Source organism: Myzus persicae, unplaced genomic scaffold (assembly GCF_001856785.1).
Source record: "Myzus persicae strain clone G006 unplaced genomic scaffold, MPER_G0061.0, whole genome shotgun sequence".
In the NCBI taxonomy this organism is placed as follows: domain Eukaryota; kingdom Metazoa; phylum Arthropoda; class Insecta; order Hemiptera; family Aphididae; genus Myzus; species Myzus persicae.
The window spans coordinates 171,796-188,360 of record NW_019101664.1 but is presented as its reverse complement, the minus strand read 5'-3'; the positions used below and the strand labels follow the sequence as shown (position 1 = coordinate 188,360).

General features: G+C 31.3%; 1 protein-coding gene across 2 annotated transcripts; it reads right to left on the bottom strand.

Moving 5' to 3' along the window:
- Positions 1–1,961: 1,961 nt before the first annotated feature.
- LOC111029968 lies at positions 1,962–12,966 on the bottom strand. Of its 2 annotated transcripts, XM_022309244.1 has the most exons (5): positions 12,475–12,966; positions 5,961–8,054; positions 5,502–5,897; positions 2,776–4,517; positions 2,602–2,713 (listed from the first exon to the last, which is right to left on the bottom strand). In XM_022309244.1, the coding sequence occupies exons 2-5, from the start codon at positions 8,011–8,013 to the stop codon at positions 2,711–2,713; spliced, it is 4,194 nt and encodes a 1,397-aa protein (XP_022164936.1). In that variant the 5' UTR covers positions 8,014–8,054; positions 12,475–12,966; the 3' UTR covers positions 2,602–2,710. The 2 variants fall into 2 exon arrangements, with proteins under 2 accessions (XP_022164935.1, XP_022164936.1); XM_022309243.1 differs by having other exon boundaries at positions 1,962–4,517.
- Between the last annotated feature and the right edge of the window lie 3,599 nt (positions 12,967–16,565).

The window sequence follows — 16,565 nt, the reverse complement described above, 5'->3', positions numbered from 1 at the left end:
TTAGGTATACCTAAACTAAAGTTATAGTCTATAGACAAAATAAAAATATAATATTGTCAATAAAAAAATATTTTAAATAACTTGATAATTTAATTTTAATCAACTAATATATTATGGTATAAAAATTAAAGGTATAAGACAGAGGTTCCCAACCTTAATTGACCCACGGCACCCTTAAGTATTTTCTAAGACTCTGGAGACACCTTAAAGTTAGTATAGTAAAGTATAGTAGTAGGTATATCGTTTTATAATTTTTTTTTTAGTTGTGAAAAATATATATGATAGGACTTATATTTGAAATAATTTCACGGCGCTCTCAATTCAAGTTTGCAGCATCCTGTTGGGAACCTCTGGTATAAGATTTTGAATAACTTATTGTTAATGTTATTTTAAACTAAAATAATAAAAAGGAATACCTAGTACATTTTTAAGAAATTATAAAAATAAAGATATTAATAAGCAGGGTTTGGAACTAAATACTATAATTTTGTATAAAATATGAATTTATAATATTATGATATAAAGAATGCATGGTTATTCAGAAATTGTAAAAATATGAAAAAATATCTTTTGATTTAACTTTAAATATTTATATATTTAAGTACACATAAAAAAAAAATTATATATTCTATAATTTAAAATATAGATGACAATATAAATACAATTTTTTTTTTAATTACATTTTTTTCTCATTTATAAACATAAATTAATTGGAATTAAATTATTATAGTTAAATAAGTTATTTCATGTGTAATTATCTAAAATTTAATATTTGTTTTTTTCAAATATTTATTTTAAAATATTTGTGAAAACATTAATTTATATTTTTTTGGCAATTGACAAGTTAAAATCTTGACAATTAATAATTGTTTTAAGCACTTAAGTATCCAACAAAACAAACATGTTTGTATAGAGTAGGTATAAAAATTAATATTATTGTTTCACACAATTTTAATGATATAATAAATACTTTCAATTTATTACTAATAATAATAATAATAATAATAATAATAATAATAATAATAATAATGTGTATTATGCATATTAAATTTAAAAAATGTATTATCATACATTTAGTCATTTAGGTATCAATTTCTATATAATATTTTTGTACATTACATTTTTACAGTTTGTTGAAAGCCTAGTTATTTTTTATTTAACTTATCATATTAAGTAAGATATTTTTATGATAGAATCTAGTATTTTAGTTTATGATAATATGATGTACCTATTAGTGTATGTCAATACAAAATAATATTCATATACCAAATAAACAAACATAAATTATGTGGTTTATCCATGAATAAATTGTGATAATAATTATATTTACATTATAAAAGTTTAAATATTAACGCCACATTTTAAATCAAATAACTCAATTTCCATAGTTGCAACATTTCATGCTATTTTTCCAAGTTGTACATAAACAGTTAAAATATAAACTGCATAGAAAACTATAACTGTATAAAAGCAAGTTCATAACTTACCCTATATAGTAGATACATACAATTATATTTACATAATATAAAATTGATAAGGTACAACATATTATTTAATAATGTAAAGGATGGTATATACAATATAGGTACTTTATAACATACTAATATAAATAAATAAATTTTTAATGCCAATATAATTATTATAATAAAATTGATTGTTCTTCTTAAATTTTTATTATTAATACCGTTAACATCTTACAATACATGCATTATAATATATGTATAGGTATATATATACATATATATGAATTAAATTTATACGTTGAAAAAAAAATAATATTATAGTTTTTGTAACAAAACACACACACACACACACACACACATACACCATAGTTTTATAGAAAATAAACCAAATACATTATACTAAAGTCTAATATGCATGTTATTTTAAAATTATAGGACATATAATAATACATTATGATTATAGTATATAGGCATAAATAAATTATACTTCGTACAAACCAAAATTTAATTGTCTCCATCTTCTCAACTATTGTTTTACACTGAAAAAAATTGGTGGATAATCATCTTAATCTTTTTTATTTTGTTGTGACTTAAGTTTATCAGTTTTCTGTTGTTGTTCAGCGGCCATTGCAGTAGCAGCTATTATGAGCATTTGCTGCTGTTGGTTTTGCTGCAAAGGAGTAGTAGTAGAAGAAGAAGAAGAAGAAGAAGTAGTAGTAATAGTGGATGTTGTTGTTACAGACATACTACTACCATTACGTTGTTGATGGTTTCGACTTTTGCCTCCACATAACATATCTACAATGGACCCCGATGCAGTAGCTGTTGAAACCACAGTTGCATTCCGACGTTGTAGTTGTTGCCTAACCGTCATTGGAGCAGAAGAACTAGAAGCAGAACCACTACTATTATGTGCTGCTGCTGACGAGTTACGTTTATGTTGCTGCTGTGATAGAAGCCTCAACGAATTAGATGGGGCCGAAGTTGTAACAGGTACGATTGTGATTTCCAGGTTAGTCGCTGCAGTTGAAGATCCTGAAGTGGTAGAAGAATGGAATGGTATTAGACCTTTTCGGTTTTGTTGATTTTGTAGGTTGCTGTTCACGACTGTTGATATTGATCTCTGTTGCTTTGTAGTGTTTGGAAACGCTGATGGCTTAACAGAGAGATCCAGCAGGGCCGGGGTCTGCTGTTGACGGATTACACCACCATTTTTGCGCAGTCTTTGCTGTTGCCTATTATTATTGTCACTAATAGGATTTCCATGATTAGCTAAACCGGTCAATAATATATTGTTACTTTTATTACTGACTTGTATGTCTTCATTTGGCTTTTGTTGCTGCTGTTGCAGTTTCAGTGAATCAATCGCGCGATTTATTTTGTCATGTAAAACTGCTGCCGCTGCAGCTGCTGCAGTATGCTGCTGGCCACCAATGCTACCGTGGTTCATGTTAGCTGATCGCCGTCGCTGCTGATGATGATGACTCGTTGTCACCAAGGTTGTTGATGTGGAACCACTTCCTGGTGATGTCTGTCTTTGATGAGATATTTGCTGTTGGTGTTGCTGAGACTTGTTCAATAAACATACAACATCAGGCGTCACGGTCATCACTACAGAATCTGAGTCTGAATCTACATTTGAGTCATCATCAGTACCGCCATGACATAGTTCATTCTTAATGGCACCATTATACTTTTCGTTGTTGGCAGACATCAATGATTCAAATGAAACACCATGCCGCCGACGTTGTTGTGAAGTTACTGCAGCACTAGCATCTTTTCCAACGCTGTTTCCACTACCAGCACTTGCATTTAAAGGTACTGCTGTAACTTCCAACCCGCCCAATCGCAAAGCATCTACTAACCACCGACGCTGCCTTTCTTCGTCTTCTTGCTGTTGTCTTTGCTCGTCGTTAAAATTTTGGCGTGAAACACGTCTTTGGCAAGCCATAATTGCTGCCATCGTAGATTTTTTATATCGACCATTATCGTCAGATCCATACTCTTGGTTGTCATCGTCATCGTCATATTCTATTATGACAGGTGGAAGAGATGTTGGTTGGCATTCAATATTATTATTTCTTCGCTGAGAAGTGACTGGTAAAACTGTAGCAGTAGCATGTATTTTTTGCCGGTTTTGCAGTCGATTATTAAATCGTTGTAGCTGTTGATGAGAACTATTAGTAGTGGGGACTATAACTGGCATAATAGATACCGAAGGTGGCAGGTGATGATGTATTATTCTAGTCGTTGAAGATTGTAGCGACGAAATGGGTGGTGGTAGTCGTCTGTTTAACGGCTGTAGTCTTTGTTGTTGCTGCTGGGCTGCAAGGATGTGCTGTTGACGCTGTGATTGGCTAAGCTGATTTAATTGTTCCAGTTGTCTAGATCTGTGACTAGACTGCTGCTGGAGCTGGGGGTGTCTAGGTCTTGAAAGTGATTGCTGCTGCTGGTAAATTACTCGTGGTTGTTGCACATGTTGATTCTGAAGTTGTTCCGTGGTATAAACCATACGGCGACGTTTGGTCGGTTGTTGCTGACCAAGTTGCCCGACAGCCGCCGACGGACGCTTGTTAATCATAGCTGCAGATACTGTAGTAACACCGTTAATAACGATCATGTTTCCAGTAGATGATGTAGAGATAGTTTTTTTGTTACTGTGATGAATGTTTACTTTTGTGGTGGGATTATTTTTATTGACAGTTTTAGACACCACTGTTGATGGCGGTGGTGCGCTATCCGAATCTGAGGTAGAAGCGTCAGTGGTGGTGTTTGTGGCAGCATCGTTTGAAGCAGAAGACTCATCATCAGAATCTGAATCGTCAGAATCGTCATCATCAGTTGATGACGAATAATTCACTCCCACAGTCGCCCCACTGGCTCCATTTTGTTGACGATTACATTTCTTCTTAAGCTTTCGACGCCGATGACGCCTACGTCGATCATCATTGCTATCACCACCACGCTCAAGATGACGTAACCGACGGCGCACTCGGTTCCATCGGAATGACATCCAGGATGCTGGATGAGAAGGCCAGCCTTTGAGTTTAGGCGCTGTAAAAGTAATGAAAAACACAATTGAAATGATATAATAACATTACAATATTATGATAACAAATACTAAGTATATTAGTACCGGTATATAATTTATCAATAAACCAGCTATTTAAAATAAAACCGAAAAAATAATAATAAATTAGACAAATAATTAAATTTTTTTAATTAACTGCAATTCTATCGAACAATAATAATATCCCAGTTAAAAAAAATTTCAGTTAGACAAAATTTAAAAAAAAATGTAGGGACTGTTATAAAATATTAAATAATTTAACGTATAATTTAGTGTAGTTTAATATATTTACTTTATAATTTCTGTTAATTTTTATCAAGCCATAATTATGTATGACGACATTGTGTTTCATAATATATTAATTAATAATTAAATAATGTCATATTTTATAACAAAGCCAAATTAGCTAAAATAACTCAAAACTAAATTACTTACATTTGGATAATTTTGATATCAGTATATGGACATACAGTATATTATATGATAAATAATATTATATTTCACTAACCATTATTGTTCAACTGAAATTAATAAATACTAGGAAATATAATTTTTAAAAAAAATGAGGAAAAAAATCTTTTTAAAATAAATAGGCTCCAACCAGAATAAAAATAATAAAAAACCTAAAATCCAATCGTTCTACATATTCTTAACATTTTGTGATTGCAATAGTTGTTGGTACAATCCTTTAATATCAAAATTAAAAATCATGAAACTTACACAGCCTTTTGTTTTTAATTGTTGGTTTAAACTCTAAAATAAAATCAGAGATATTGGAATTTTTTTAATTTTTAATTTTTGATCAATAGTAATGATTATGCTTTTAAATTATTATTATTATTGTAAACTCTTCAAAACCTTACATTGTTTAAGAGTTATGATTTATGACATTATACATTATTTTATGTCCTGTATTATTATATAATCACTAATGCTGTAATAAACACAGCAAAGAATAATGCACATACCCATGTGGTTGACCAACACTGCCGTGTTTTGCTGATGGTTTTGTTGCGCATTAAAAGGCTCCAACAGAAGTTCAGCTGGATAATCATATGTGTCCCGACAAAATAGCACTCTGGTCATTGAATCTACTCCACGGTATGTGGCTGTCATCAACTTTTCTTTATTATCAGCTATGGCAACAGGGGTATTTCCCTGGTTCAACTGCTCTTCACGCTTACGTTGCAATTGTGCTCTATATCGGCAGTATCGAGAGTAGCTCATAACCACCAATCGTTGTTTAATATTACTACCCACATTGACACTGCTATTTGTTCTTTTTTCATTATGTCGGAAACTTTGACGACGGCGTTTACAACAATAGCAGCAACATTTTTGATCATTGTCCTGCTTCTTTTCAACTGTAAAAAATAATAGCAAAAATAATAAAAACAAAACAAAATCTGGTATAATGCAAGTAGTACCTTTATTTATCACCGCTGATCCATTATCATGGCGAGGATTGTTTTTCTTATCGACAGTACTAGTGCTATCACCATTTACTAATGACCTGTGATTTAAACCATGGCGCTGGCGACGGCAGTGTCGATGGCGGTAAGTAACACTTTCACACGGTTTTTTGTGAATTCTAGCTGCAGCTAAGGGAACATGTTCTGCTTCTACAGCCTCGTCAACAGCAATTTTTGAGTAAAAGTTTCTGCCACAGCTATCGAGTTTCTGTTTCATTAATTTACTACTATCGACACCAAAATCAACTGCTACAGTCAACTCTTCTTGTTCCTTTTTCACTTTTACTGGATTTACAGAAATTTCTTTCATCACTTCATCTTTGATCAGGGTTGTTTCTAATTTTACTTTATCATTGTCCCAAGTTTTTAATATCTCTTCCTGACTTTGTTTTACATCAGCCTTAGTGTCAGTTACTAATGATGACAACTCTAACTGTTGCTCATCCTTAGATTTTGAAGTTTCTATTTTGTTGCATTTTCGGTCATTAGAGCTGTTGTCTTCACAATCCGATTCTGATGACTTATCATCAGATTCTGTGTCTTCATTTTCGTCATCATCATTCATCAGTCCACCGCGTACCCATTCGACAAAATCTTCGGCTCGCAATACTAATCCTGAACAGCCAGATGGTAATGTTCCTGACGAATGACTTCCACTACCATAACCATAATCGTCAACGCTACCCCCACCGTTGTAGATAGATCCTACACTACTGTTGCCGTTCATAAATATGTTACTCGGCCATCTTTCTGCACCCCCACTAGCACTCCAAGTATTGATCTCTAACACTTCATCCTCACCGTGTACACCACCGAGTCGACCGGCGGCTGTCTGGTCAGGCATCACATATAACCGAACGCTGCACAGGACGTTTCCATGACTGTACTGAGCGTCTGGCGATAACAATGGAACACCCACAGAGGTGGGATCTGATGGCGCAGCTGTTGATAATCGATTGCGGTTATATGGTGACTGTGGTAAGAGATGGTTATCAGACGCTGCTGCAGCTGCCACTGCAGCGTAAGATTCAGCAGCCTCAAGTTTCTTAGCCGACGGCTGACGAGTGCGTCTGGGTAAAGTGCGACGGCGTGGCAATAATGTTGATGAATCATCGTCAAATCCACCACTAACACCGTCGTCGTCATCTGAACTGACCACAGCACCGGCATGGATATTACTGCTTGCCATACTATCTGTTCCATCACCATTGCCATTTGATGCCACTGTTAACAGTGCAGGAGGCACGATTCTGTTATTATTACGTTTCTTGAGTTGTGACGAAGATGATGATGGAGCTGTTGATGACGTTACCACGCTGTCATCACGCCATAATAGCTCCAGTTCACCAATACATACGGATTGCTGATAGTGATGCTGTCGTCTCTCTGCTGCTGCAGTAGTTGTTTTGGGCAATTTTGGTGAGTTTTCTCGATGACGCCTTTGCTGCCGCAGCTGCTGCCGATCACTAATACTGCTGTTTTTCTTGCTGTACCATGGGCGAACTGCATAGAAATGATTCATATGCACAACTGACCATTCAGAACGAGACGATGACGAAGACCTTGATGACGACGAACCATCGTCACAGAAACATAAATCATTGCCGGCATCATTATTTGCACAGCAACACGACGAAGACGAATCATAAGACTCGGCAGCGTTATCGCTTTCATCATCCACTCCTGTCATTGGCTTTTTCCATCGCTGTCTCTTTTTTTTTGTTATGCCATCGCGTTTGCGATAAGCTAAAGCACTGTAAAACGTGTATGGGCCGTGTGTGGCCAGTGGCTCACCTACCAGACGTACTGTATTTAACATTTCGTCCGGTGTCGACGGGTCATTTTCCTTTTCTTCAGTATCTTCATTTTTTTTACACTGTTCTAGTGAATTGTGATCTGTATCCACAAATGTCATTGGAATGTCAGCATCGACAGATTTTGGTGATCCTTGCTGCTGCTCAATACTTTTGTCATTGTCAACTTTGACTTCATCTTTCACGTCACTCATTGGGTCTTCGTCTTCTATAGTTTCACTTTCGCCGTTTTTAGCTATACATAAAACAAAAAGTAATCATTATTTACTCTAGTAAGTTTCATAAAGTATAATATGTAAAATAAAAATACAAGTACAAATAATCAACTATATTAACTGAATAAGAGTAAAAAATGTAAGAAAAAATTCTTATTTGTCCACTTTTCTACATTTAGTACTAAAAAGTAAAATTGAATTTAAAATATCATGTAATAATGATTTTTTTATATATCATAATAATAAGATTATTTTATTTGTTTCTATGTATCTATCATAATATACTATATAGATGTTCATACTCTTAGTTAACTTTGGGTCCTTTATATGTTTTGTATCCAATAATAAACACAGAAGCATCATAATTATTAGATACCATCATTAATAAAACTAATAAAATCAACATTTTATTGTATTTTCATTTCATCTCACAGACCCCATTTGGACTAAAAAAATATATTCCAAAACAAGAGGTAAAGTAAATAATTTATTTTTCTATAATCTATTAGTATTTGAAGAAGCAAATGAATTAAATCACGCATGTTCTATATATAACCAAGCTAAGTATATATAGAATGTTATTGAGATCTAAAGTGAAAGAATGAAAATAATTTGTAGAAGCTGAAATAGAACATCATTTGAAGGTTTTTTTAGTTACATAATACATATTTATTTTTAATTTGAACTATTGTAAATTATTAACATATAATAACAAGATAGTTTTAATTAATTTTGTGTGTGTAGAAGACCTAAATTGTACCGTGATAACCAGTTTACTTTTATAAGCAATATATAAACAAAAATATATAAAATACGAGTAAGATTACTAAGTATATATTAATAATATGCAGAATCACATTAGGGAGATATTTTTATTTATTACATCCATTACCTTCCAACAAAACAACTTATGAAAAATTCTTATTAATTATTTATGTAGATGAAGAAATTAAATTTTTTAATATATATGTATCCAAAGATATAGTATTATATTGAAATACATTACTTTTTTTACTTTGGAATGTTGAAAATATTGTATTAGTACTACAATTTTTAAATTAGTGCAACAATGATATAATGCATTTATACATGTAGGTATAATTATTTGTTAAAAATAGAACATTCTTCATGCTTCAAAATAAAATTACAAATTTTTCATACCCAGGTACACTATCATTTATAGTAGTCATATAGTTTTTGAACCCAACATTATTACATTACTCTTAAAATTTTAGTCAAATACTAATAATTATATATTTTAACTTTAACTCTTAATTTTTTTTAATTCTTTCAGAATTAGAAAACTGACTAGTTAGTAGTTATAGATGATATTGATTTCTTGTAATTTATAAACAGAAGAAAAAAATAAGCGATTAATATTAAATAGATACATAGTAATTAGTTTGGTATGAAGTTATTTTTATTCATAATTAAAAGAAAAATTTTTAATTTTTAATTTTATAATAAATAAACAAATATAATGTTATAAACTTGTATGTATATTATACATAAGTGTAGGTTTTCTACGAACATTCAATTTTCTTTTTTAACAGTATTCATCATATTATTAAATTGGTTAGGTGTCAATTCATCATTATGTAATACATAATATTAAATTTTACTGTGGACTAATCGTGTCTAATTCAAAAACATATATTATTAATTTATTACAAATTTATTGATTATCTACAAAATATTTAAATACCTAATGAAAGTGTAAGGCTAATTTATTTTTGTTTTGGGTTGTAGATAATTATAAGTACTAGAGCACCTCATGAAACATAATACTAGACACATAAATGTTTAAGTACCTAATTTTAAGTTATGTAAATGGGATTTTTATGAAAAGAAATATTTTAAATACTATAGTAACATATTAACATCAGAATGAACATTTAGAGTATTGGACTAAATGTCCCATCATAAAGAATAATATGTTGAAAATTATTTAAACGTTCTCCTTCTCAACAGCTACAATTACAACTATGTCATTTGAAAAGTAAATTTTAATATTATATACTATAAATTTAATATTTGCCTCATTCTTAATAAATAGGTTTTTCATCATCTGAAAATATCTCTATAAGAATAACCTTTTGCACCAGGACTTAGCCATAAAAATGACTAAATATTATATCATTAATCTGAATATAAAAACCATTTTTTTTTTTTTTTTTAACTCAAATTGTTATAACATGTTCCATAAAATAAAATAATTTTTGTTAAAATAAATACTAACAGGAAAAAATATCAGGTATTTAATAAATATTTAAAATAGAAAGATTTTTGATTTTGTTGTTATTCAAAAATTACTCTCAAACGACTCTCAAAATAATAGAAATTTATCCTTGAATTTAGAATATTGATATTAAAACATAAAAATAAAAACAATAATAGTACAAATAAATGATTTTAATATTTATTCAAAGAATAATGCAGTGATAGGTGATCGATGACATTTTCTTCATTTATCAGAGGGTTCAATTTATTCTAAAAAAGCACCAGATACTTAGAAGTGTCCACTATTTAAAGGTATTTGTTTGGGGATGTATCTCTCTTTCCCTGTTATAGGTAGTAATATTAAAAAAATAAAATTAATAGTTTAATTCTTTCTACATAAAATCCTAGTTAACACTATCTGTAACAGATTTAAATTTATTACTGCATTTATATTATATTTATATTACTGCAGAAGTCCATAGACAACTAGGTATGAGCAAATTTTTATTTTCTAAAGTGCAGTAGCCTCATAGCTTTTCTTTATTCTGTGTGAATATTTTTTCCATAACACTATGGTATTAAGTTTATAAAAATAAATATTCTTACATATGAAACTATACATGCAGGCCACGGGATATAACAGGAGGATTTGACAAATTAAATTACTTGTGTTTTAATCTATATTATTTAATTTTTTTTGTTTTTTATAATGATATATATTGACACTTGCGCTACGTCCTACATGTTAGGGTGTTTCATTAAGAACACCAGATTTAATTTGCCGGGTATTTTTTGTTTTATGTGCTGGCTGACCGGTTTACTTTATCATTGTTATCTATAAACTCTTCACAGTAAAACACTGTAAAGGTTTAAGCAATAACATTTTGTTTTATTCAATTATTTTAATTGTTTCTAACGTTCTGTTTGTAACCATGGTGCGACTCAGTGCAAGATGTTAAAACTCCCGTCAAAGCAGTTGCAAATCATTTTTTAATCAAGAAATGGTTTTCGAGTGTTTTGTCCAGTTCAACGACATCTCTTTGTCGATGATCACAACAGTAGACGATTCAATTTTTTTTAATAAACTTATAACAAGATTAAATCCAGCATTTTTAATGAAACACCCTATATAATATATATAAACCTAACATAGATATATAACAATTTTTGCTCAAATATTAATAGTAAAAAAAAAAAAATGGTGAACATTTCAAAATCCATTTGTAAAAATAGTTTTTTCACAAAATGTTGATTATAAAAAAATTTATTTAAGTTATGTAGTTTATTTTGAAAAAATTGGAACGAATGGCATCGATAGAAGATAAGTATCAGTTCTATTATTAAGTACCTATGTATTTAAGATACTTGGTAGTTGAAATGAAAATGACGGAATTATACATACAATAGCATATATACATACGTTTACATATTATACATTAATCTATAAATCTAGAGACCTTGTAAAAATAAGGAGTGTAGAAAAGTACTTATAAAATGTTATGTTTACTTTAATAATCTTGTATAAATATTTTTTGTTCTTGTATAAAATTTTAGCTAAAGGTAGGTATACAATTCTTATACATATTTTTCAATCCAAAAATGTACACAATATATTGTAATTATAAGAAATCAGTGAGCACAATTTAAATGTAGTTTATTGGTTGCGGTAAAGAAAAATTATACTAGTAAATATGTACCTAATTTCAAAGAAAAAACAGAATTCACAATAGGTAGTGCATATTCAATTAAAACAATTATCATAAGTTTTATTTTAAGAATATGATAAATTGGTATTCAAACATCAAATTTCAGCTACACACAATATTATTTTAATTCAAATAGGGAGATATTATAATGTTTATATACAATGTCGGAAATGATATACTGTAACAAACAAAAAAAATTGAAATATTTTTTTCTACTTGAATCCAACTATGGCTGTGTAAAAAGCCAATACAAATGATTAAATTAATATTAATTTTTCGTACAGTTATTTTAATACAATTATATTAGTACCATAACATATTAGGTGCACACACACACATACACAAACGCGCAAGCACACACACACACACACCAAACAAATAATATTTTTAATTACGAATATTATTATTCCCCATAATATCAAGTTAATATTTAATAATATGGATAATCGGTAACAGTCTCTTGTCAACGAATAAAACCATTGTAAAATAATATATTAGTATTATAATAGTTTACCTGATGTAAAGCGTCTATGATAGTATGTGAAAGATCGTTTTCGTGTCAAACGTCCATCCTGTCGGCATCGAATATTGGTAATAAGCTCGCACGCAACAAAACAAGCCGAAAAACTTAAGAATCTGAAACCGGATCGCCGAGCTGATTATTCTTCGATAATCGCCGAGGAATGAAAATTGATTTATCAAAATAGATAGAGTTGAATAATAACAATAATAATATGCATGTATAATACGACGCGATACACATACACGACTGAATAAAAACATCAATTTAATTAGTCACCAACGTCGATTTACGCGTAAATTGTCGTATTATAATAATTAACGCTAGTGGAAGTATAATTTTAAACTATAAATGTTATTTTTTTTTCTCTGTTATCGGAATGAAATTTATTGTATACATTATTATTGTAGTTTCACTATCGGGTAAATAATATTTAATAAAATAATTATATGCGCGCGCGCGCGAGAGTGTGCGTGTGTGCGCGCGCGAGTGTGTTTGCTAGCGCGTGCATGCGCGTGTGTGTGAGTCGTGCTCGTGCGTGCGTGTGCGTCTGAGCGCTATGAGTGTACGTGTGTGTCGTAAAATGTGTATAATCTATACCAATACTACTACAAGTTCAACTAAACGAATAGATTGCGTATGGCGTACAGCGGCGACGCGCGCCGCGATGGGGGGCCGCGGATAAATAAATAAATTGATAAATAATAATAACAACGATAACAATAATAATATTAATTGTTATAATTTTGTAGATATTATTATTATTTCATTGTGGCTGTGGTGGTTGACTTCACTCGGATAGTATGAATGTATGGTATCTGCAACAGCGGTGTGCGCCGCGGCCAACGTAAGATTAACTATGATTGGAGGGTAGGAGAGACGCTACTACACAAGCCAAATGAATGTATAACAGTAAAATATTATACTCTATATATAGTATAATAATATATACGTAACATTGTACATATATACGCCGCCCGTGGCGGTAGTAGTGGCCGCCGACTCTACTACTTTGTTGTAGCAGTAGCACACTAGCACACTACTACACTAGCACCGTACTTTGTCGACTGTCGAGCTAGATGTTTCGAGTGCGCGCGGGACCGCGGGTGGCGGGAGCGCCGAGTCACCACGGAGTACGGACCGATCCGCGGCGCGGCGGCGGCGGTCGCGGTGGGTGGCGTTGATGGCTGGTAACGGTGGCGGAGAGTGGACGAGTGGTGGCGGCGGCGGCGGCTGTATAGCTGCTGTGTTCGGTGGACTACGGTAAGAAGTGAGAACGACGACGGGTGGCGATGGATTCGGCCGCCGCCGGGGAGAGCTATTAGGAAGAGGAGTCTAGCTGCAGGAGAGTGAATTTCGATTTCGTCGTCGTCGCTCGTTGGAGTCGGCGGAACAGTGGTTTGGAGGGGAGAGCCCCGCCACCGTGGTCGTGGCGACGGGCGCCCGTCGCTACCGCCTCCGCCACCGCCGCCTCATAGTTGATGAGTGGAGTAGAGGAGAAAAAGATTGCTTTTCCCGAGATTATGTACATATTATACTGACTGACTCGCTCATATACTACACAGAAAATACATACAAATCATATATATATATATATGTATACAAATACGTTATATTACCATCGGATTAGTTTTTACGTACCTATACAAGGCTACAAATACACATGGTTGTGATAGTATAATATTATGTATAACATTATATTTTACTAAATTTAATATGATGTAACGTTAATAATTAATATATTATAATATCATACATAATATAATTACTGCAGTAAATACTTATATAATAATATTAAATTATAACTTATGAAATACGTCCATATGTACACACAGCTCTTGATATTTGTGTGTTCTGTGTTGACGTGTTGTGAGCATAATGTAATATGTAAGTAGAAGGTACGTTTTAATATTATTGTATTGAATAAGCATACTACTCAAGCGTTTATTATTAGGTTTAATATTATCATGTACCTATTCATGAATACTAGCCAGCTGGTAAGGTGCAAGGTTTATTGTAAAAATAAATGCCAACAATTCATTTTACCTATATCGGGTATAGAAGAAAACTGACAATAGTCATTGTGATTTACAAAAAATTTAAAATCTTATTCGACAATACATACGCTATTGACTTCTTTACTACTACTTATATAATAATATGAACAATGTCAGTCAGCTGCTCCAAAAAGTAACATTAAATAGCCCACGCCCTTCAGACACCTTTTTTTCATCAATGGAGCCCTCAATAGCTTTTCATCTCGTAACATAAATCATCAAAACATTTTTAAAAATGTATTTTGTAGTTGAACTTCTAAAATAATTTAAAATGCACTGTCTATTACCTAGCAGCATTATGACATGTATATTTTTAAATATAGGACTTTACTCCCCCCCCCCAAACGGGACAATTTTCTCTAGGACAAAAAATTCAAAGTAAAAATATTAAGCAATAAAATACAATGAACAATAAATGTACACATTATGAAATTAATATATAAATATAATTCAATAATGATTTCACATAACGTTGGTTAATCAATCATTATCAATAAAATTATTGGGTGATAAATCCATAACGTGAATGTTGATAGTCGATAGATGCTGATATAAAGATCTTATACGTATATTTCTGGTAGAACCAAAGAACCTAATTTCCAGCCTATCATTATGTCTAAAAAAATATATATATTTATTCAGGTGGAAATGTCTCAGTCTAGAGGGGAAACATCCAGTACCGCTAAAATCTCTGGAGCGGAAAGTCCAAATACCATATTTGTGTATAGTGTTTATATCAGCGTCTCCTAAAGTGTGTTCAGCGGAACTTTATAGGGTTCCGTGGGACAATGTCAAGGGTTCCGCCAGATGTATATGATTATTGAGAAAATTATGTTTATTTAATGTTTGTTATTTAAAAAAAAAATGTTTGGTTGAAAATTTTTTTTAAACTAAGTTTAATAATGAAAACTGAAAAGTCATTAACAGTATCGTTAAAATATAATTTAGACTTGAGAGTTTAGAGAATTGGTTTTCCTTTTTTTATTTAGAAAAATTGTAGTTGAGTTGGATTAGACATTAGGGTTCCGCGGAACACGAGCAATTTTTTAAAGGTGCCGTGGCCGTAAAAGTTTGGGAACTACTGGTTTATAGGATCATTGTCTTGCGCAATTCTTCAATATTCATTGCAGTTAGTTACTATAGAGCAAGGCTAACCTAACCTTTTCGTATAAGAAAGCCATTTTTTCCAAAAATTATAAAACCATGATGTCCAGGGAGCCACACAGGTTCGAACAACCTTTTTTTAGTTGGTTGTTAGTACAGACAATATATTATAGAATATTAGAATAAGATAATATTATTATTTCATTGAAAAATGAATAGGCATTAAAAACATAATGATACGTCTTAAATTTAGAAAATATAGAAAAACTTCGTTTCATTAATTCATTATTATTATTATTGTAATTGTTTATACAAATATAATATTATTTAATTAAATACAATAACACACAAAAAAACGTATCTCCTTAATATTATTAGGAATTTTCCATAGAGCCGCAGGTTCCTGACCCCTGCTATAGAGTATAGGGAGCAAATAAAATAAATAATTTAATGGTGGGATAAGTCTCTCAAAATTCAATATTGTAGGTATTTAGTACAAAATCAAAATTATGCCATATACTATATACTATAGTTATTATATTATATTTCAAAACATGATTATAATTTATAAAGTTTAAATATTTAATCAGTTCAGCATGACAACCTGCATGACTTGACCTTTTAAATCATAGTTTTGGCAATAATAAAAAAGAATCAATAGTTAAGCTAATAAACTAATTTTGTTAGAACTTTAAAAGTAAAACATTTGATTTTTTTTTTTTTAGAATTTTAGTATTACAAATCGCCCCTCCCCTTAATGCAATCTTGTACTAGAGACTAAATCAAATTAATTTTAATAAGTAAAATAGTTAATTTTTGTATTTAGGCAGTTTTTTAACATTGCCTATTTGTGCTAACACTTTTAAGTTTTAGTACTACATAATCAAAAGATTCAATTTATAAAATTATCCAACAAATTCTAAT

Coding starts and splice junctions, on each gene's coding strand:
- LOC111029968 (XM_022309243.1), bottom strand. CDS start 8,013: ATGAGTGACGTGAAAGATGAAGTCAAAGTTGACAATGACAAAAGTATT. Junction 5,898..5,960: donor ATCAGCGGTGATAAATAAAG/GTACTACTTGCA, acceptor TATTTTTTACAG/TTGAAAAGAAGCAGGACAAT. Junction 4,518..5,501: donor AGTGTTGGTCAACCACATGG/GTATGTGCATTA, acceptor TTACTTTTACAG/CGCCTAAACTCAAAGGCTGG.